The 20,401-nt window shown below is 66.1% G+C and overlaps 3 protein-coding genes across 8 annotated transcripts; 1 reads left to right on the forward strand and 2 right to left on the reverse strand.

The window, feature by feature from the left end:
* Nucleotides 1-814: 814 nt before the first annotated feature.
* Nucleotides 815-6,069, reverse strand: ADAMTSL5 (ADAMTS like 5). The gene is made up of 12 exons (XM_086863020.1): nucleotides 5,909-6,069; nucleotides 4,957-5,017; nucleotides 4,715-4,854; nucleotides 4,364-4,424; nucleotides 4,170-4,278; nucleotides 3,963-4,090; nucleotides 3,754-3,877; nucleotides 3,229-3,312; nucleotides 2,449-2,612; nucleotides 2,119-2,362; nucleotides 1,784-1,855; nucleotides 815-1,304 (listed from the first exon to the last, which is right to left on the reverse strand). Exons 1-12 carry the CDS (start codon nucleotides 6,055-6,057, stop codon nucleotides 991-993), a joined length of 1,650 nt encoding a protein of 549 aa, XP_086719146.1. The 5' UTR covers nucleotides 6,058-6,069; the 3' UTR covers nucleotides 815-990.
* A 413-nt stretch (nucleotides 6,070-6,482) lies between these two features.
* PLK5 (polo like kinase 5 (inactive)) lies at nucleotides 6,483-11,260 on the forward strand. 6 transcript variants are annotated; one of them, XM_086863146.1, is made up of 8 exons: nucleotides 6,483-6,703; nucleotides 6,907-7,014; nucleotides 7,139-7,255; nucleotides 9,055-9,205; nucleotides 9,458-9,545; nucleotides 9,629-9,724; nucleotides 10,627-10,825; nucleotides 10,903-11,260. In XM_086863146.1, exons 1-8 carry the CDS (start codon nucleotides 6,605-6,607, stop codon nucleotides 11,065-11,067), a joined length of 1,023 nt encoding a protein of 340 aa, XP_086719272.1. In that variant the 5' UTR covers nucleotides 6,483-6,604; the 3' UTR covers nucleotides 11,068-11,260. The 6 variants fall into 6 exon arrangements, with proteins under 6 accessions (XP_086719272.1, XP_086719269.1, XP_086719274.1 ...); XM_086863143.1 differs by having other exon boundaries at nucleotides 9,629-9,701; XM_086863148.1 differs by having other exon boundaries at nucleotides 9,076-9,205.
* THOP1 (thimet oligopeptidase 1) lies at nucleotides 11,077-20,359 on the reverse strand. The gene is made up of 13 exons (XM_086863142.1): nucleotides 20,034-20,359; nucleotides 19,422-19,625; nucleotides 16,953-17,101; nucleotides 16,371-16,478; nucleotides 15,543-15,645; nucleotides 15,292-15,452; nucleotides 15,074-15,209; nucleotides 14,629-14,995; nucleotides 14,173-14,374; nucleotides 13,902-14,088; nucleotides 13,360-13,488; nucleotides 13,001-13,137; nucleotides 11,077-12,920 (listed from the first exon to the last, which is right to left on the reverse strand). Exons 1-13 carry the CDS (start codon nucleotides 20,047-20,049, stop codon nucleotides 12,765-12,767), a joined length of 2,055 nt encoding a protein of 684 aa, XP_086719268.1. The 5' UTR covers nucleotides 20,050-20,359; the 3' UTR covers nucleotides 11,077-12,764.
* Nucleotides 20,360-20,401: the final 42 nt, after the last annotated feature.

The raw sequence follows: 20,401 nt of genomic DNA on the forward strand, positions 1-20,401 counted from the left end.
CCACACGAGCTGGAAGGTCTCAGCTTCTCCTGGCATCAGCTCCAAACCCACCCCGAGGCGGCCCCGAGCTGGCGAAGCCCCCCGGGGTGCCCCCGGTCACCTCCTGTCCCCACAGGGGCCCCGCGGTGGCCGCCACCAGCCCCAGGGTTGGGTTACGGGCGGGGGAGCTCCGGCATCGGGGGGGGGACACGCTCGGCTCCGCCGGAAGGGAGATAAGCGGGAGGTCCCCGACCCCGGCAGGCAGAGCCTGGCACGCGGCCATGGGGACAGCGACAGCGACACGCTGCAGGGTGCGAGCTGCTCCTGGGGCTCAGCGAGGGGACACGGAGGCGACCCCCTGCTCATGGGGACACAGAGGGGACCCCCTGAACCGGAGGGACACGGAGGAGCCCCATAGGGACACAAAGGGGACCCCCTAAATCAGAGGGACACCGAGGAGCCCCATGGGGACACAAAGGAGACCCCCTAAATCAGAGGGACACCGAGGAGCCTCATGGGGACACAAAGGGGACCCCCTGAATCAGAGGGACACCGAGGAGCCTCATGGGGACCCCCTGAATCAGGAAGGGACATGGAGGAGCCTCATGGGGACACAAAGGGGACCCCCTGAATCAGAGGAACACGGAGGAGCCCCATGGGGACCCCCTAAATCAGAGGGACACGGAGGAGCCCCATAGGGACACAAAGGGGACCCCCTGAATCAGAGGGACACCGAGGAGCGCCCCCCGTGCCCATGGGGACACAGAGGAGCTCCCCTGAAATGGGAGGACCCCCTGGGCCGTCGCCAGCCAGGAAGGGACACTCACACGGCGAGTGAGGGGATAAACAATTTATTTTCTGCAAAAACAATAAATTACCACCCCCCCTCCACCCCCCCCGCTGCCACGTGCACCCCAAGGACGGCGAGATGGACCGGGGGGCGTGGGGGGGACATCACGGGGAGGGGGCGTGGGAAGGGTTCGGTGCCCGGCGGTGCCACCGGGGCGAGGCTCAGGGCGGCCGGGGCTGGGGGCAGCTCCGGGCCGCCTCCCGCACCAGCCGGGCCTCGCGGGGCGTCCAGGGCCGGGCGTAGCCGTCGTCCTGCAGCAGGATGCGGTTCAAGGTGTGCTCGTGGTTCACGTGGCGCCGAGCCATCAGCAGGTACTCGCCGCCCGGGCGCAGCGCGGGGCAGCCGCAGGTGTTGGGCACCCACAGGTACTCCCGGGCCACCAGCGGGAAGCGCTGCCGGTAGCGCTCCTTCACCTCCACCTCGTAGCGCGTCTCCTGCCCCACCAGGCGCCGCGCCACGATCCGCCCGTGGAATACTGGGGGGTGAGGATGGGGCATCTTCAGCCTCTTGCTGTCCCCCTTTCCCAGCCCATCGCCTCTGGCATCACCCCAAGTCTCTTCTTGGTGATCCTCAGCATCACCCTGAGCTCCTTCAAGTCATCGACGTCAGTCCAAGCCCCTTCCCATCCCTGACATCACCCCTGGCATCACCCTGAGCCCCTTCCCATCCCTGGAATTGTCCTGGCATCACCCCGAGCCCCTTCCTGAACCAGCAGCGGGGACAGGAAAGCCCCTTCCCACCCCTGGCATCGTCCCTGGCCTCACCCCGAGCCCCTTCCCATTCCTCTCATCATCCCTGGCATCACCCTGAGCACGTTCCGGTCCCCAGCACCGCCCCCAGTATCACCCTGCGCTCCTTCCCGCTGCTGGCATTGTCCCTGCAGCGTCCTCGGCCCTGTCCCACCCCTGAGGGGTGTCCCACTCCCCCCGGGGCCCCTCCGGTCCCGGCGCTCACCGAAGTCGCTCTGGCAGAAGTGCCGGATGCGCTGGGAGCGCCCCTTGGGCGGGCGGCACCTCCCGCAGCGCCCTGCGGGGATAAAGCTGCAGCAATTTAGGGGGCACAGGGGACCCCTGAACCCCCCGAACCCCCTCATGAAACTTTGGGAGGGGAGCTTGTGGGTCCAGAGGGTCACACGGGGCTCCTGAGAGCCCTGGCGAGGGTTTTTAGGGTCATTTTTAGGGTCCCCATCTTATTGCTCCCCTGGGCAGCCCAGGGTGCTCCCAGCCAGGGGCTGTGGGGGGCTGTGGGGACCCCCGAGGAGGTTCCTGCGGGGACCCCCGAGCAGGTACCTGCGGCAGCCCCGTCCTGGCTCTGGCCAGGGGGGCTCCTCGGCGGTGGCTCCGTGGCGAAGCCCCCGGGCTGTGGGGGCGGCGCTGGGGCCGGGCTGAGCGGGGGCTCCGGGGGCGGGGGGCTGCCGGCCCCCCGGGGCTGGGGCTGCCGCAGGGGGCTCGTGTCACCGCGGCCGAGCTGGGGGTGCCCGCGGGGCAGCCAGAACCGGTACTCGATACCGGGGTTGGGCTCCTGCAGCAGCACCTGGGGGGGCACGGGAGGGGCTGGGAGGAGCGGTGGGGGCCGGGGGGTGGGGGCTGTCCCCACCGCCGTGTCCCCCCAGCCCTCACCATCACGTGCAAGTCCTCCTGGGTGGGTCCGGGCGCCTCCAGGCTCTCGGTGCCGTCGGGGGCCCGGCTGTAGGTCAGGAGGGTGCCCGCAGCCTCGTAGGGCCCCGGCCAGGCGATGGCCCAGTCCCCGTTGAGGACGTAGCGCCCGTCACTCGCCATCAGCGCTGCGGGAGGGAGCGGCTCCGGCAAAGCCAGCCCCGCACGGCCCCCGGGACCCCCGCACGGCCCCCGAGACCCCCGGCCGGCTCCCCACCGGAGGCCTCTCCCGGCGCGGGAGGGCAGCGTGGGCCGGGGAGCCGCGCTCGGGGCTCCGGGAAGCTGCGTTCCTGTAGGATCTTGGCTTCGGGCCCAAAGCCTGGTGTGCGAACCCAGCCCCGAGCCCCCAAATCCTGGCTGGGATGGGGGAAGGGGCTCCAGCTGCATGGGAAAGGGGACGGGGGGTGGGGATGGAGGTCCCTGTCCTGGCGCTGCAGCGGCCGGTCTGGCCCCGCTCCAGCTCAGCCCTTCCCAAAACGCGCGGCCGCGGCCTCTGGAAAATTGCCCCGGGCGCTTGCGAGTTCACTGACCCCGCGATGCTCAAAACAGCATCCGAGGGAGGGAGCGGCACGGCACGACATGGGACAAACATGGGCCAGCACTGCGTGACACGGCCACCCTGCCCTGCCCTGCCCTGCCCTGCCCTGCCCTGCCCTGCCCGGCCCTGCCCGGCCCTGCCCGGCCCTGCCCTGGCCAACTGGGATGGACTGGGACTGACTGGGACGGAGGCAGTTCATGTCCTACCCAGGTAGTTGCGGCTCCTGTCCGTCACCTTGATGTGGGTGGCCCCGGCCGGGATCTTGGTCACATTCACGTATCCCAAATATCCTGGGGAGGGGCAGAGTCAGGGCAGGGCCCAGGGGACACCCCGAGGGGACAGAGGGAGAGGGGACAGGCACAGAGGGGACCCGGGTCTGGGGCGTTCACCCAGCTGGGCCCCATGTGCTGGGACATCGGGGACCCGTGGACAGAGGGACTCGGAGTGCCCCTGGACGCCCCTGGGGACATAACAGAGCCCCCAGGAGTGACACCTCTTCAAGGAGTGAGACCCCCCCGAGTGAATCCCTGCTCCGAGCCCGTCCCTGCGTGTTGGGGACAGGGAGGGACCAGAGACCTCCCACCGTGGATGGGGGGACATGGAGAGGGGATGGGACAACGGTGGGACCCAGGCGATGCCCTGGGGACACGGACTGGGGAGGACAGGAGGACAGGGGAGCCAAGAGCCAAAGCATTCACCCATGGAGGGGGCCGGGGCAATGGTTCATTCACCGGAGGAGGGGTCCGAGCCCTGGAACAGCCGCTGAACGAGGACGCACGAGCCGTGGCCGCTGCCGCAGTGGCCGCAGGCGTCGGGGCGTGAGCCCGAGCCCAGGATCCCGTCACAGCCCACGCTCTGCGGGGAGCCCAGACACCCCCTCAGCGCGGGGGGCTCGGGGTCCGGGGGGTTCTGGGGGGTTCCGGGGTCCCGGCGCACTCACCAGGCAGCGCCCGCCGACGCACAGGTCCGGGGAGCCGGGCCCGCAGCGGGTCCCGTCCAGCACCCGGCCGAAGCTGTAGTAGAAGTTGTGTCCCTCGGCCAGGCAGTTGAGGTCGCAGAGGTTTGGGGCTGCCAGAGCAGGGTGGGAAGGGGTTGGGGTGATGCCGGGGACAGCCCCCGGTGAGGCCGTCACCACCCCGGGACTCACCTCCGTGGAAGGGCACCCAGCGGTAGCGGGCGGAGGTGCCCAGGACGGGCCGGTTGTCGTAGAGGGAGCACTGCATGGCCCGGAAGGGCACGGAGCCGCTGGGGCAGCCCTGCGGGAGCAGCACGGTGGAGCCGGGGGGCCGCAGCGGGGAGCGGGGACAGCCCGGTCGGTGCCGCGGCGCTCCCGGCGCTCACCTGGAGCTGGCAGAGCCGGTACTGCCGCGGGTCCCCCGGGCACGGCTGCTCCTCGCTGGTCCTGCGGTCACAGGGACAGCTCGTGTCCCCCCCCTGCCCCCCACAGGGACAGCCACAGGGCCACCGGGCCACCGAGCCACGCCCGCCCAGGGCAGCGGAAGAGGATTGGGGACCCCGATGTCCCGCAGTGTCCCTCATCCCTTTGGAGCCGCGCCCCAGGGTGGAGGCACCGGGCTCAGGGTGGCGCTGAGGGCCCAGGGGGACACGAGGTGGTGGCAAGGCCCTGCCGTGGGATTTGGGTGCCACACGGGGTTTGGGGACACCCCAGGGGCTGCCCCATGCCGCACTCACCGCAGGCACCTCCGGCTGCGCAGGGCGACGCCATCCCCACACGAGCTGGAGCAGGAGCTCCAGGGTCCCCAGGACCCCCAAATCCCCCGGGGCCGAGCAGGGGGCTCGGAGACCCTCGCTGGGATCCCCAGGGCTGAGTCCTGCGTGAGGAAGGTGACGGTCAGCGCTGGGAGCGGGGTGAAGGAGCTCGGGGGTGCCACGGCATGCCCCAAAGCCCTGAGCTGCCCCCCAGCCCCCCTCACCTGTGCCGTGCCCACCAGGCTGAGCCAGGCCAGCAGCAGCAGCCGCCACGGCCGCCAGGACCTGCGGAGCAGAGAGCCCTGAGCCCCCCAGGGCCAGCGGGGTGACCCCGGGCTGGCCCCCCAGCCCAGCATCGCCGCCGAGGTGGGGCCATCATCATCATCATCATCATCATCATCATCATCATCATCATCATCATCATCATCATCATCATCTCTGGTGAGGGGGACGGGGTGAGGTGGGGGCAACCCCCAGCGCGAGGGTCCCCAGGGAGGGGATGCGGGGACAGGCGGCTGGGGGACACCCAGGAGGTGACGCCGTGTCCCCCCACACGTCCCCACCGGCCCCGGGACGGGCGACGGCCCCGCCGCCCCCGGGGCCCCGCGGCGGGCGCCGGGCCGGGATCGCTGCCTGCCGGGGCAGGACCAGACCTGCACGCCGGGGCTCCGCGTCGCTCCCCGATCCGGATCCGGCCCCGCCGTGGGGCGAGCAGGGTGGGGGGCAGCGGGGGGACCCCCAAGGCTACAAAGAGCCCGATCCTGCAGCACCCCCAAAGCGCCCAGCTCGGGTTCTGGGAGGTGCCGGGGGGTGCGGGGGGTGCCGGGGTCCCATCCCCGTCTCGGGGAATGCCCCGGCCCGGCCGCTTCCGTCCCGCCGCGCAGCTCCCGCGGCTACCGGGGGGTCGCGGGTGGCCACCGGCAGCCCTGGGCTCTGGGTCCCCCCAGCAGGACAGGGAAAGGGCCGGGGGGTCGCGCTGCCGCCGCTCCGGGGGGGTGTTGGGAGCGTCCGGACCCCGCCGAGGCTCGGACGATACCGGGTGTGTGATGCCCAGACCCCGCTGGCAGCGCGGGGGGGGGCACCGCGTGCCTCAGTTTCCCCGCAGGAGCTCCGGGGGTGCGCAGGGGTGGGGGGCAGGGGGGTCCGCGAGGGTTAAAGCAGAAATCAGGAGCTTACCCAGCACCGTGGGGTCCCCCGCGGGGGTCCGAGCCTCCCCCACAGCCCCCCCCGGCCATGCCGCGCCTCGCCCGCGGCGTCCCGGCGGCTCGGTCCCGGTCCGGTGTCCCGGCTGCGGGGAGCGGGGGGGACCCGGGGCGAGCGGGCATCGCCTGCGCAGCTCCGGGGGGGCCGGGCGAGGCTTCCCCCCCCCACACCCTCCCCGTTCGCCTCCCGTCCCTCCCCGCCGCGTTATTAATATCCAGCCCCAAAGGTGCGCCCAGCCCTCCCCGGCCGCCCGTTAACCCTTGGGGGCCCGGAGCTCCGCCGGTCGGGGGGGGGGCTGGTGGCGTCTCGGGGGTCGCGGGTGCTGCAAAGCAACATCAGCGCCCCCCCCGGGACCCCCTCAGCCCCAGCGGGGGAGGGGAGGAGGCGTCAGGACCCCCCTGCGCGGTCGGATCCCGATCCGGGACCCCTCGGTGCTGGGCATCCCCGAGGGGCCGGGACCCCCGAGGGGGTCTCCGCTGTGTGATGGGGGTCTTCTGAGGGGGCTTGGGGGGTCCAGAGCGGTGGGTGTTGGGTGCGCGGGGGCTGGGGGGGACACGCAGCACCCTTGGGCTCCAGGGGCACCCGCAGCCCGGAGCTGAAGGGGTTACAGCGAGTGTCGGGGTGCGGGTGTCCCTCGGGGTGTCCCCGGTGCCGAGCAGAGCGGGCGGGATGGTCCCGCGGAGCGCAGGGGCTGAGCCCCCCCCGGGTTGGTTCCTCCGGGACCGGGACAGCGGCGCGCTCTACAAGCGGGGACGGCTCCTGGGAGAGGTAAATCCACCCCCCGCGCCCCCCTGAACCGCCCCTCGCCCCCTCCCCAGCGCCCCCTCCTCACTGGGGACCCGGGGGGACCCACCCCATCCCCTCTGAGGAAGGGGAAACTGAGGCAGGGGACTGAGCCTCAGCAGCTCCGGTGCCTGGGTGGGCACCCCGACCCTCGGGAGCCCCTCCTGGCTGCCCATTCCCACCCGCAGGGCACCTTCGGCCGCTGCTACCAGGTGACAGAGGTGACCAGCGGCCGGCTGTACGCGGCCAAGGTGATCCCGCGAGCCCGGCTGGCCACTGCGGCCATCGGGGACAGGGTGAGGCCGCCCGGGGACACTCGCCACCGAGAGGGGACGGTAGCCGCGGGGTAGCCCCTCTCTGGGTGGGTTCCCGGGGGTCTCCGGATGGCGAGGGTCCCCCCCGGGGCTGCTGTCGGTGCAGGTGGAGCGGGAGCGGGAGCTGCAGCGGCACCTGCGCCACCGGCACATCGTGCGCCTGCACGGGCACTTCACCGACCGCGGCCACCTCTGCCTGCTGCTGGAGCTCTGCAGCCGCGGGGTGAGACCTGAACCCCGAAACCGAGCTCCCGAACCCCGAAACCGAGCTCCCGAACCCCGAAACAGAGCTACTGAACCCCGAAACCTAGCTCCTGAACCCCGAAACCGAGCTACTGAACCCCGAAACCGAGCTACTGAACCCCAAAACAGAGCTCCTGAACCCCGAAACCGAGCTACTGAACCCCGAAACCGAGCTCCTGAACCCCTAAACCGAGCTACTGAACCCCAAAACAGAGCTCCTGAACCCCGAAACAGAGCTACTGAACCCCAAAACAGAGCTCCTGAACCCCTAAACCGAGCTCCTGAACCCCGAAACAGAGCTACTGAACCCCGAAACCGAGCTCCTGAACCCCGAAACAGAGCTACTGAACCCCGAAACAGAGCTCCTGAACCCTGAAACCGAACTCTAGAACCCCAAAACCGAGCTCCTGAACCCCAAAAATCTGCCCCTGCACCTCAAAACTGAGCCCTTGAACTCTGAAACGGGACCCCTGAACTCTGAAATCCTGCACTCCGAAAATGAGCCCCTGCACCCCAAAACTGAGCCCAAACACCCCAAAACGGAGCCAGTGAACCCCGAAACTGAGTTGGCTCAGGCCGGGGCTTCAGCAGGGCCCAGCCTGGTGCCTTGCTCTGTCCCCTGGCCTCCCTCGCTCTGTCCCAGTCCCTGTCCCCAGCCCCTGTCCCCAGCCCCTGTCCCTGGCCCCAGCCCCTGTCTCTGTCCCCAGCCCCTGTCCCTGTCCCTGACCCTGTCCCCTGTCACTGTCCCCAGCCCCTGGCACTCTGTCCCCAGCCCCTGTCCCTGTCACTGTCCCCAGTCCCTGTAACTCTGTCCCCAGCCCCTGTCACTCTGTCCCCAGCCCCTGTCACTCTGTCCCCAGCCCCTGTCCCTTTCCCTGACCCTGTCCCCAGTCCCTGACACTGTCCCCAGTCCCTGTCACTGTGTCCCCAGCCCCTGTCACTGTGTCCCCAGCCCCTGTCACTGTCCCCAGTCCCTGTCACTGTGTCCCCAGCCCCTGACACTGTCCCCAGCCCCTGTCACTCTGTCCCCAGCCCCTGTCCCTGTCCCTGACCCTGTCCCCAGCCCCTGTCACTGTGTCCCCAGCCCCTGTCACTGTCCCCAGTCCCTGTCACTCTGTCCCCAGCCCCTGTCACTCTGTCCCCAGCCCCTGTCCCTGTCCCTGACCCTGTCCCCAGCCCCTGTCACTGTGTCCCCAGCCCCTGTCACTGTCCCCAGTCCCTGTCACTGTGTCCCCAGCCCCTGACACTGTCCCCAGTCCCTGTAACTCTGTCCCCAGCCCCTGTCACTGTGTCCCCAGCCCCTGTAACTCTGTCCCCAGTCCCTGTCACGCTGACCCCAGCCCCTGTCACTGTGTCCCCAGCCCCTGTAACTCTGTCCCCAGTCCCTGTCACGCTGTCCCCAGCCCCTGTCACTGTGTCCCCAGCCCCTGTCACTGTGTCCCCAGTCCCTGTCACTGTGTCCCCAGCCCCTGTCACTGTGTCCCCAGTCCCTGTCACTGTGTCCCCAGCCCCTGTCACTGTGTCCCCAGTCCCTGTCACTCTGTCCCCAGCCCCTGTCCCTGTCACTGTCCCCAGTCCGTGTCACTCTGTCCCCAGCCCCTGTCACTGTCCCCAGCCCCTGTCACTGTCCCCAGCCCCTGTCACTGTGTCCCCAGCCCCTGTCACTGTCCCCAGCCCCTGTCGCTCTGTCCCCAGCCCCTGTCACTGTGTCCCCAGTCCCTGTAACTCTGTCCCCAGTCCCTGTCACTGTGTCCCCAGCCCCTGTCACTCTGTCCCCAGCCCCTGTCACTGTGTCCCCAGTCCCTGGCTGACATCCTGCGGGCTCGGGGCCGCCTGACGGAGCCGGAGGTGCGTTACTACCTGCGGCAGCTGCTCTCGGGACTGCGCTACCTGCACGGGCACGGCCTCGTCCACCGGGACCTCAAACTGAGTGCGTGGGGCTCGGGGGACACCCGCGGGCTCGGGGGACACCCGCGGGCTCGGGGGACACCCGCGGGCTCGGGGGACACCCGGGGGCGACCCGAGGCACCGGGGGGTGACCCGAGGCACCTGGTGGGTGACACTAGGGTGACCCGAGGGTGACCCGAGGCACCGGGGGGGGTGACCCGAGGCACCGGGGGCGACCCGAGGGTGACCCGAGGGTGACCCGAGGGTGACGAGGTTCGCGTCCCTCCCTCCGCAGGCAACTTCTTGGTGACGGAGCGGATGCGGGTGAAGATCGGGGACCTGGGGCTGGCCCGGCGGGCGGCACCGCCCGGGCGGCGCTGGGGGTGAGCGGGGGCTGCAGGGACGGAGGGGCTCCCCCCTGGCCGGGGGTGTCCCCGGGGGTCACCTCTCCTGTCCCCCGGCTCAGGGCGCTCTGTGGGACACCCGCGTACCTGGCCCCGGAGGTGCTGGAGCGCAGGGGACACGCGGTGCCATCGGATGTGTGGGCCCTGGGCTGCGCTGTGTGAGCGGGGAGGGAGGGGAGAGGGAGAGGGGAGGGGGAGAGGGGAGAGGGGAGAGGGAGGGAGGGAGAGAGGGAGAGGGGAGAGGGGAGAAGGGAGAGAGGGTGAGGGGAGAGGGAGAGAGGGTGAGGGGAGAGGGAGAGAGAGGGTGAGGGGAGAGGGAGAGAGGGAGAGGGGGAGAGGGAGAGGGGAGAGGGAGAGAGGGTGAGGGGAGAGGGAGAGAGGGGAGAGGGGAGAGGGAGAGAGGGTGAGGGGAGAGGGAGAGAGGGGAGAGGGGAGAGGGAGAGAGGGAGAGAGGGAGAGGGGAGAGGGGAGAAGGGAGAGAGGGTGAGGGGAGAGGGAGAGAGGGTGAGGGGAGAGGGAGAGAGAGGGTGAGGGGAGAGGGAGAGAGGGAGAGGGGAGAGGGAGAGAGGGTGAGGGGAGAGGGAGAGGGGAGATGGAGAGGGGAGAGGGAGAGAGGGAGAGAGGAGAGGGAGGGAGGATGAGGGGGGATGGAGGGAGGGTGAGGGGAGAGGGAGGGAGGATGAGGGGAGATGGAGAGAGGGAGAGGGGAGAGGGAGAGAGGGTGAGGGGAGATGGAGGGAGGACAGGGGGGTCATAGGGAGGACAGGGACACCGGAGCGGGGACAGGGACACCGGAGGGGCACAGGGACACCGGAGAGGGGACAGGGACACCGGAGGGGCACAGGGACACCGGAGAGGGGACAGGGACACCGGAGCGGGCACAGGGACACCGGAGGGGGCACAGGGACACCGGAGGGGGACAGGGACACCGGAGGGGGCACAGGGACACCGGAGCGGGGACAGGGACACCGGAGGGGGACAGGGACACCGGAGCGGGGACAGGGACACCGGAGGGGGACAGGGGCGCTCCCGGCCCTGCCTCCCAGCCGCTCCCCCCCAGGTACACGGCGCTGACCGGCCACGCGCCGTTCGAGGCTCGCCACCGGCCGGAGCTGTTCCGGCGCATCCGGGGGGCTCGGTACCCGCTGCCCCCCCAGCTCTCCCCCCGCGCCCGCGCCCTCATCGCCCACATGCTGGACCCCGAGCCCGCGGCACGGCCCAGCCTGGCGGCCGTGCTGGGACACCCCTTCCTCACCCAGGTGCGGGGCTGGGGGACACGGGGGGGACCCCGAGGGACACCGGGGGACACCGGGGGACACCGCCTGTCGCCCCCCAGGGTTTCACACCCCACGCGCTGCCACCCCGCGCCTGCCACTCCGTGCCCATCTTCGTGGGACAGGAGCCCCTGCGCCGGATCCTGCGGGGGCTGCGGTGCTGGCGGGGCTGTGGCTGCGTCCCTGTCACCCCCGGGGGTGGCCGTGCCCCTCCCCAAAGCACCTGAGGCCGAACATCCGCGGAGGAAAAACCTTTATTAGTGCTGGGAACCGTCTAAAATCCAGTCATGGAAACAAGCGGGGCGGGACGCGACCAGTACGAACACACACGCACGCACACCGCTCTGCCCTTAAAACTGGTACCCCACAACCCCCCAAATCCAAACCCACCCCAAAATAAAGGAGCTCTCTTCCCTGCCAGCCTGGGATGGGGATGGGGAGGTGCTGCTGCCGGGACTGGAGAGGTGCCAGGTCACCCCTAGCGGGAGAGGGGCCAGAGGGAGGAAAGTGCGCGGTTTCCCTGTCCGGCTGCGCTGCTGGCTCTGCAGAGAAGGGTCGGAGGGAACGGGGAAAGCTCGGTAAAACGGGACACCAAAACCAGCCAGGGGCAGCGGGGGGCCGGCAGCGCCCGGCCGTGCCCGGAACACGGAGAGGGGGGACGAGGACAAGATGCTGGAGGTGGCCCCGGCAAGCACCGAGGAGCCGCTTCCAGAGGGGACTCAGAGCCAGAGGGGACGGGCTGGGGGCTGTCACCGGCCTCCCCCTGCCACCAGCGGGGTCTGGGGGAGGGAGGTGACAGCAAGGACTGTGCGCTGGGGGGGAGCTGTGTGGATTCCCTGTGATGGTGGCTGTCACTCGTGTCCCCAAACCGCAGCAGGGACGGAGCCCACGGCTCTCAACGCACCCGAGGCTGGAAGGGGTGGGGACACAAATCCCAACTCCCCCCCCTGGGAGCTCCTCAGCTCCTGAGGAATCCGCTCCAAACCTTTCCCAAGCCGGGAGCAAGCCCAGCCTTTGGCCAGCGGGGTCAGGAACCTCGAGCCACAAGAGTTGGTGCCACACAGGGCCCAGGGGGACGCTGGGGACAGCCCGGGGCAGGTGGCACAGCCCAGGCTGGCTGCTGTCCCTCCCCGTGGCGCCGCTGGCAGCTCAAGGCCTGGCACGGAGCCCGTGGGATATTTTTATCCCGGCATTTGTGTTGTTTGAAGCTGTCAGCTCGCTGTTTTCAGTCATAAACACAACCCTGCCCTGCCCCAGCCCGGCTCGGAGCTGACAGCAACAGCAACACCCTCGGCTGTCACAGCCTGAGCCCCCCTGGCTGCCCTGGGGTGGCCCCAGGACGACCCTGAGGTGGCCCTGGGACATCTGGCAGCACACAGAGGCCATGGGAACGCCTGCACCGGCCACCTCCGTCCCCCTGCCGGGCAGGAGGGTCCCCGAGGGGCTCAGGGCAGGGTGTTGCAGTCAGCTCCCCGCAGGTTCTGAGCTCTGGCATCTCCCCATCTTTACTGCACAGCCAAGAGCTGCCCAAAGCTGGGGAGAGCGGGACTGTCCCTGCCCTGGTGACAGCTGTGTCACAAACCAAGCCGAGGTGGCAACAACAAGGAGATTTCTTAAAAGAGAAGGGATTTAAAAACAAAGATTCAAGTTTGGGAACTCCTCTCCCCCTCCTCCCCGGCTCCAAAATGAGGCCAAAACTCACCCTGGTGCAGAAATCAGGTTCAAAGTTCAGCCAATGGGTGCGGGTGACCCCCAGCCCCAGAGGGGACGAGGACAGGTCACCTCTGTGTCACCACAGAGGGCTGAGCCCGGCTCCCAAAGCCCAGGAGGGGGACCCTGGAGGGGCAGCTCCGGGCAGGGGCGGCCCGGGGGGTGTTTGGTGACGGGAACCGGGCGAGGGCGGGTGCGCGGGCAGGAGCTTCCCTCAGGCCGAAGGCACCGAGTTGCTCTCCACCTTCAGCCCCTTGCTGGCCAGGAAAGCGTCCTGCTTGGGCTCCCGGCCCAGGAACCTCCTCAGCATGTCCGACGCGTCCACGGAGCCGCCGGGCCGCAGGATGCAGTTCCTGTAATCCATGCCCACCTGCGGGCACACACGGGGGGTGTGGGGTGGGGCTGGCACACCCAAAACGTGCCTGGCTGGAAGCAGAACCCTCTCCCTACCTTGCAGTTCATGATTCCCTCCTGCTTGAAGCGGGTGTGGAACATGTCCATGGAGTACACCTCGCTCCAGAGGTAGCCGTAGTACTGAGCGTCGTAGCCCCCGGCCAGGTGGCCGAAGGTGGCCGGCATGTTTGTGCCTGAGGGGACACGAGGGGGATTTTCCCTGGGGGAAAAAACCTCCTCCAGGGCTGTCCCAGGGAAAAACCTCCTCCAGGGCTGTCCCAGGGGATAAAGGGAGGAACTTCCCAGGCTCTTCCAGCTCTGCTTTTCCCAGAGCCAGCAGAAACTGTCCCCACCCGAGGGGACCTGAGCCCTCTGTGTGTGCGGGGACAGGAGGGTGGCAGGGTGACACGGGGTACCTGGGGTGGCAGGGACACCCAGCACCTCTTCACAGAGCTGGGCAAACACCTCCACGGGGTCGGCCTTGGTCTGGGTGTGCAGCGCCTGGTCCACCTTGGCCAGGACGATCTGGCGCAGGTTGAAGAGCCCTGAACCCAAAAAGAGGAGGAGGAAGGAGGAGGAAGGAGGAGAAAGAGGAGGAGGAAGAGGAGGAAGAAGAAGAGTAAAAAGAGGAGGAGGAAGAGGAGGAAGAGGAGGAGGAGGAGGAGGAAGAGGAGGAGGAGGAAGAAGAGGAGGAGGAAGAAGAGGAGGAAGAAGAAGAGGAGGCAAACTGAGGCTGCCACGCTGCCTGCAGGAGCGTCACCGAGGCTGGTGGCAGCAGGGCAGCCTGGGTGGCACCTCTGTCACTGTCACATGCCACATCACCCTCCCTCCTCCCACGTGCTCCTTCCCCCCATCCCCTCAGAACCCCCAGGGCAAGGAAAAGCCTCTCCCGTCCCCAGCTGAGCGTCCCCTGTCCCCTTCCCGTCCCCACAGCCAGGGGACATCCATTCCCTCCCACCTGTGTTGGCCTGCCGGGATTTAATCAGCTTCTCCAGCAGCTCATCGGGGATGGGGCTCCCGCTCTTGTAGTGCCTGGACATGCGCAGCAGCGGCTCCTTCTCCCACACCCAGTTCTCCAACATCTGCGACGGGGCCTCCACGAAGTCCCGCTCCACGTGCGTCCCGCTGAACATGGCAAACTGCGCCTGCGGGGCGCGGCCGGCTCGGAACTCCGCGGGAAACAGGGACGGGGTGGGGAGGGGAAAATCCCCAAGGGAGGGAGGCCTCACCTGAGAGCACAGCTGGTGCATGACGTGCCCGAATTCGTGGAAATAGGTCTCCACCTCGTCGTGCTGCAGCAGGGAAGGGGCATCCGGCGTGGGTTTGGTGAAATTGGCCACCATGGCGGCCACCGAGATCTGGCGGCTGGAGTCCGGCAGGAGGCAGCCGGGCTGGAGGCCGAAGCAGGCGGCGTGGCCGTACTTCCCTTCCCTGGGGGAGGGAGAGGAGGCTCAGGGATCCTCCCCAAAGCCAGGCACAGCCACGTTCTCCTCCCCCGTTGCGGTCCTCAGAGCAGGATCCGCCGGTGACACCCCCGGTGACACCCCCGGTGACACCCCCGGTGACACTCCCGGTGACGCCCCGGTGACCCCCATCCCTGCCCCGGCACCCCACGCTGCTCTGGGAGCGGGAATCTCCCCTTCCTCAGGCTCTGCTCCCGGATCTCCCCTCGCCCCAGGCCTCACCGTGGGTACAGGTCCAGGTAGAACTTGCCGATGGTCTCCCCGGAGGACGTGTCCTTCACCGTGTAGAGCTGCACGTCCTCGTGCCACACCTGAGCCTTCTCCTCCAGGTGGAAGGTGAGGCCCAGCAGCTCCTGGTAGATGGCCAGCAGGCCCGTGGTGACCACCTGCATGGGGAAATACTCCTTGAGCAGGTTCTGGTCCACGCTGTACTTGGTCTCCTCCACCTGGTTCATGTAGTAGCGCATGTCCCAGGCGTTGATGCGGTTGTCGAACTCCAGCCCGCGCTTCTCGCACTCCTTCTTCTTCAGGTCCAGGATCACGGCCCGCTCCTTCTCCCCCAGGGGCTTCAGCTTCTGGGCCAGCTCATCTGCGGGAGGGCAGGCAGGGTTGGGATCTGGGATCAGAGCAGCACACCCGGCCCGGGATGTCCCTGCTCGGGGCGTACCCAGGAACGTGGCCACCGTCCGGCTGCTCTTGGCCATGTTCATCTCCAGCACGAAGTCGGCGTGGGTGCTGAAGCCCAGCAGATTGGCCTTCTGAGCCCTCAGGTCCACCAGCTCCTTCAGGATCAGGCAGTTCTCCTGCGGGGCAGAGAGCGAGGGGAGAAGGGAAGCGTGGAGAGGAAGAGGAATCCCAGGGGAGCTCCCCGAGAGCCCCACCGACCTCTTTGCACCTGGAGTTGAACATCTCCTCCACCTTCCTCCTGGTCTCGGGCACGTAGCACTTCTTCAGCAGGGGGAAGTAGTGTGGGTACTTGAGGGTGACCTTCAGCTTCCCGTCCTCCGTCTTCTCCAGGGAGTTCAGGAAATCCTCGGGGAGCCCCCCTGGGAAAAGAGCAGGCAGGGGCTGGAGGGAGAGCCCAGGATTGATGCCAGGAATGCTCTGGGATCCCCCAGATTCCGGCCATTCCATACCCAGTTCCTCCCTGGAGAAGGGCAGGAAGGTGGTGTCCTCGTTGAGGTTCTTGTTGAAGTCGATGCAAAGCACGCTCAGCTTTTTCTTGATTGCTTTGATTTTCTTTGGGAGGCAGAAAATCGGGGTCAGAGCTCAGGGGAGCGCTCAGGCTGCCCCCAGCGCTGAGCACTGAGCCTGGCCTTGGCAGAATTAATTCATTAATTCATTAATTGGTGTGCAGGCAGCCCTGAACAGGCTCCCTGGGGTCACAGCTGGCTCTGGGATCAGCCACCTCAGCAAGGTCCTGCCTGTCCCCTGCCGCCCCTGGAGCTGCAGGAACCACCTCCCCTCTCCTTATTTCACCTTTTCTTCTGGTTTTAACCCAGTTTTGAGCTTCTCTGCTGGTGCATGGTTGAGAGAGGGAGGCCCCTGAGCAGCTCAGACAGCCCAACTCCAGCCCTTGGAATGTGGGGATTTGGTGTTTAACTGCCCAATTTCAGCTTCAGGAATTTCCTTTGATTGAAAGTTAAAAGGGGGAGCTGGAAACATCACCCAAAATCACCGGAATTGGGGGCAAAACCCAAATCTGAGCCTCAGCCTTGAGCCCCGCCAGGGATCCTGGCCCTGTGGCAGGGACAAGGAGGAATGGATTCACTGACAGGAAATAGAATCAGATGGGATATCAGGAAAAAATTCCTTCCTGTGAGGGTGGGGAGGCCCTGGCAGAGATTTCCCAGAGGAGCTGTGGCTGTCCCTTCCCTGGAAGTGTCCAGGAGCAGCCTGGGACGGTGGAAGTCGGGCTTTGAGGTCCCTTCAACCCAAACCGTGCTGGGATTCCGTGCTCTCACCTCCTGTGTCTCCTCGGGGAGGTGGAGCCCGTTCCTTTTTCCCAGCTTGATCAGCCTCTCCAGGTACCTCTTAGCCTCGGGCTCCAGGGAAGCGCTCTCTGCTTTCTCCTGGGGGGAAAAAAAATAAGATTCCTCCTCAGGGAGCTGCAGGATCAGGAGCTGCAGGATCAGGTGCTGCAGGATCAGGAGCTGCAGGATCAGGAGCTGCAGGATCAGGAGCTGCAGGATCAGGAGCTGCAGGAAGCTGTTCCCCAGTGGGAGTTCTGGGAACACCAAATGGAACCAGGGAAGGCTCTGGCTTGGCGCAGTGGTTCCTCTGGGCACGGCTTCCTCCCGGGTTAAACTTATTTTAAATGTTTTTGTGCCACATCAGCGTTTTGTGGGGGCATTTTTGGGTTGGATTCACCAACACCCCCCCAGCAAAGGGGTGATCAAGGCTCTGAGCGGGGGCAGAGCCCTCAATCCCAAATTCCCCATCCCTCACCAACAGCTGGCTCGCCCTGCCGCTCCCTTCTCAGCTCTGGGACGAGGGAAAAGAATTTTCTGGAATTTCCAGGGGGGTCCCAGTGCCTGGGGACGCACCTGGAGCCACACAATCCTCTGGTACACGTCCTGCCTCATGCTCATCTCCACGTCGAACTCCGAGAGCTTCTTGTCGGCCTCGGTGCTGGCGGCGCGGATGGCCTTGCAGGGGGACACGTGCTGGGGGAAATCCAGCATGTTCCTACGGACTGGGAGGACAAAAAGGGGACAGGGATGATGGATCTGCACCCCCAGAGCCAGGCTGGCAGCCCCAGAGCATCTCCTGAAATGCTCAGAGGTGGGATGTGGCTCTGGCTGCTTTCTGTCGCTCCCCCGGCGCGTCCACCCGCTGGATTCCCACGGTGCTTCCCCCAAAATCCACGGGAATTCTGTGTCTGTGAGCCCCCCCCAACTGCTCTGCCCCAGCTTTTGGGGTGTCCTGTGCAGGGCTGGCAGCTGGACTCCTTGCAGCAGGAGGAATTCCACGATTCCCAACAGCAGCAGCATTCCAAGCTCCGAGAATCCCCCCGTACAGACACCTCCCCAAAAAACCCACCAGGCCCCAGGTGCAGCCTGTCCTGAGACAATCCCACTCCAGGAAACAGGGAGAACATTCCCTGCTGCTCTCCCTGCAAAAAAACCCTGCGGGAACAGCGCTCCAGGTGCTCTGCAGGCACCTGGATCTCCCCCCAGCAGCAGCTGAGCAGGCGGCTCGGGCAGGGAAGTGCTGAGAGCAGCGCTGAGCTGAGCATTCCTCCTGCTGAGCAAAGAGGAATTCTCTTTTTCCTGTTGTTTCAGGGAAAAAAAAGAACAGGGAGAGGAGGAAGATGAAGCTGCTCCCCGCCCCAGACAGGTGGGACGGCTCGAGCACAGGTGTCACGAGGTTGTCACCTGAATTGTCAGCCCTGCTGTAAATAATTGTTCAGAAAGACACCAGAACTGAGGTTTTGGTGTCATCACGTTGTGGTACTCTCCCCCCTTCCCAGAAAAAGAATCCCAGCAGGATTTATTCTCCTAAAAATCACAGCAGGTTTTGCCCTCCCAAAAAAAAAAAAATCACAGCGGGATTTATTCTCCCCAAAAAAATCCCAGCAGGATTTATTCTCCCAAAAATTCACAGCAGATTTTGCCCTCCAAAAAAATCACAGTGGGATTTATTCTCCTAAAAATCCCAGCAGGATTTATTCCCCAAAAATTCACAGCAGATCTTGCCCTCAAAAAAAATCCCAGAGGGATTTACTCCCCTGAAAAAATCACAGTGGAATTTTTTCTCCTAAAAATCACAGCAGGTTTTGCCCTCCCAAAAAAAATCACAGAGGGATTTATTCTCCCCAAAAAATCACGGCAGATTTATTGTCCCAAAAAATCCCAGCAGGATTTATTCCCCAAAAATTCCAGCAGATTTACTCCCCCCAAAAAATCACAGTGGGATTTATTCTCCTAAAAATCCCAGCGGGATTTATTCCCTAAAAATTCACAGCAGATTTTGCCCTCCAAAAAAATCACAGTGGGATTTATTCTCCTAAAAATCCCAGCAGGATTTATTCCCCAAAAATTCACAGCAGATCTTGCCCTCAAAAAAAATCCCAGAGGGATTGACTCCCCCCAAAAAATCCCAGTGGGATTTACTCCTCCCAAAAAATCCCAGTGGCATTCAGTCTCCCAAAAAAATCCCAGCAGGATTTACTCTCCAAAAACATCTCAGAGGGATTTACTCTCTCAAAAAAAAAATCACAGCGGGTTTGGCCCTCCCAAAAAATCGCCGTGGCACTTACTCTCCCCAAAAAAAATCCTAGCAGGATTAACTCTCCCAAAGAATTCCCATCAGGATTTCCTATCCCCCAAAAAATCCCAGCAGCACGTGGAGAGACATTTATCCACCAGGGGAAAAAGGAGGTGAGAGTTTCTGGGATCTTTTCTTTGTTCCCACTGGTGACACAGGAAAGCCGGGACAGCCTTGCTGCCAAAGCGCCGTCCTTGGGTGAATTTGCTCATCCAAATCTGTTCTTTGTGCTGTATAAACATTAACTGGGGAATAAAAACAACGTTCTGCTGGCAGCCGGGGGGAGAGAAAAGCAGCTGATGGCACAGGGATAAATAAACATCCAAAAAAAAAAATCTTAATAATCGTGGAATGACTGGAAGTGAGCTCAAAGCTCAGCTCTGCTCTGGGCAGGGACATCTTCCACTATCCCAGTGGAATATCCCAGCTGGCCTGGGACACTTCCAGGGATGGGGCAGCCACAGATTCTCGGGCTCTCCTTCCCAGGGAGGAATTCCTGCCCGATGTCCCTTCCCTGGAAGTGTCCAGGAGCAGCCTGGGACGGTGGAAGTTGGGCTTTGAGGTCCCTTCACCCCAAACCGTGCTGGGATTCCGTGCTCTCACCTCCGGAGTCTCCTCGGGGAGGTGGAGGGGGAGTCTCCCCATTCCTTTTTCCCAAAATCTGGGAAATCTGCATCAGCCTCTCCAGGGAGGAGGAGCAGGAACAGCCTCCCCTTTCCCGATCCCCACAAATCCCGGATTCCCACCTGTGTACTCCACCTCCACGTCCGCCAGAGCCTTCAGGGTGTTCTCGTAGGAGACCTCGCCGCGCTCCTGGGCTCCCACGCGGTCGTAGACGAGCTTGGTGCTCTCGGTCAGCTCGGTGGCCATGGCCTCGATCTGCTCGGCCGTCAGGTCCCAGCGCAGCAGGTTGGCCACGAGCCGCGGGGCCTGGCTGTCCACGACATTCCCTGCGGGACAGCGGGGGAAAAGCTCGGGAAAGCCCTTCCAGGGAGGCCCTGGAGCGAGCCCAGCCCGGAGGAGCGCGGGATTGGCGGCCGGATCATCTCCCGGGCGCTCTTCTCCCTAAATCCACCGAAACCCGACTCCGGCCGGCCGTGCCCCGCCAGGTGCCCCAGCCAAGGCCGTGCGGGGCACAGAGGTGACCTGGGGGGCAGAGGAGACCACGGCGGCCCCGGGGGGCTGTCCCCGGGCCGGTCCCGCTGTCCCCGGGCCGGTCCCGCTGTCCCCGGGCCCGAGCTGCTGTCCCCGGGCCGGTCCCGCTGTCCCCGGGCCGGTCCCGCTGCCCCATCCCTCTCCCCCCACCCGCTCTCCCCACGCCCCCCGTGCGCCCCCATCCCGCCGCCAGCCGCCGGTACCTGTCGGGGGGGCCATGCCGGGGGTACCGCGGGTATCGGGAGGCCCCGCGCTGCTGACGAGGCCGGGAGGAAACCGGGCCGGCCCCACGCACCGAGCATGTGCCCCGACCGGAGAGGCGGGCGGGAGAGCGGGGCATGCTGGGAGCGTGGAGGACCGGGCCGCTCCCGCCTCGACAGCACCGCAGCGGAGCCGGGGAGCGGGGGCGGCTCATCCCCGCCGCGACCCTCGGAGCCGGCCGGGAGCGGCCCCGGGGCGGGCGCGGGGCGGGCGCGGAGCATCCCCGGGTCCCGCCCGCCCGTTCCCATGGCAACGCCCCCGCATCTCTATGGTACCGCTGGGGGCGTGGCTAACGCCATAGGCCACGCCC

This window comes from Cyanistes caeruleus, chromosome 25 (genome assembly GCF_971803275.1).
Source record: "Cyanistes caeruleus chromosome 25, bCyaCae1.hap1.1, whole genome shotgun sequence".
Taxonomy (NCBI): domain Eukaryota; kingdom Metazoa; phylum Chordata; class Aves; order Passeriformes; family Paridae; genus Cyanistes; species Cyanistes caeruleus.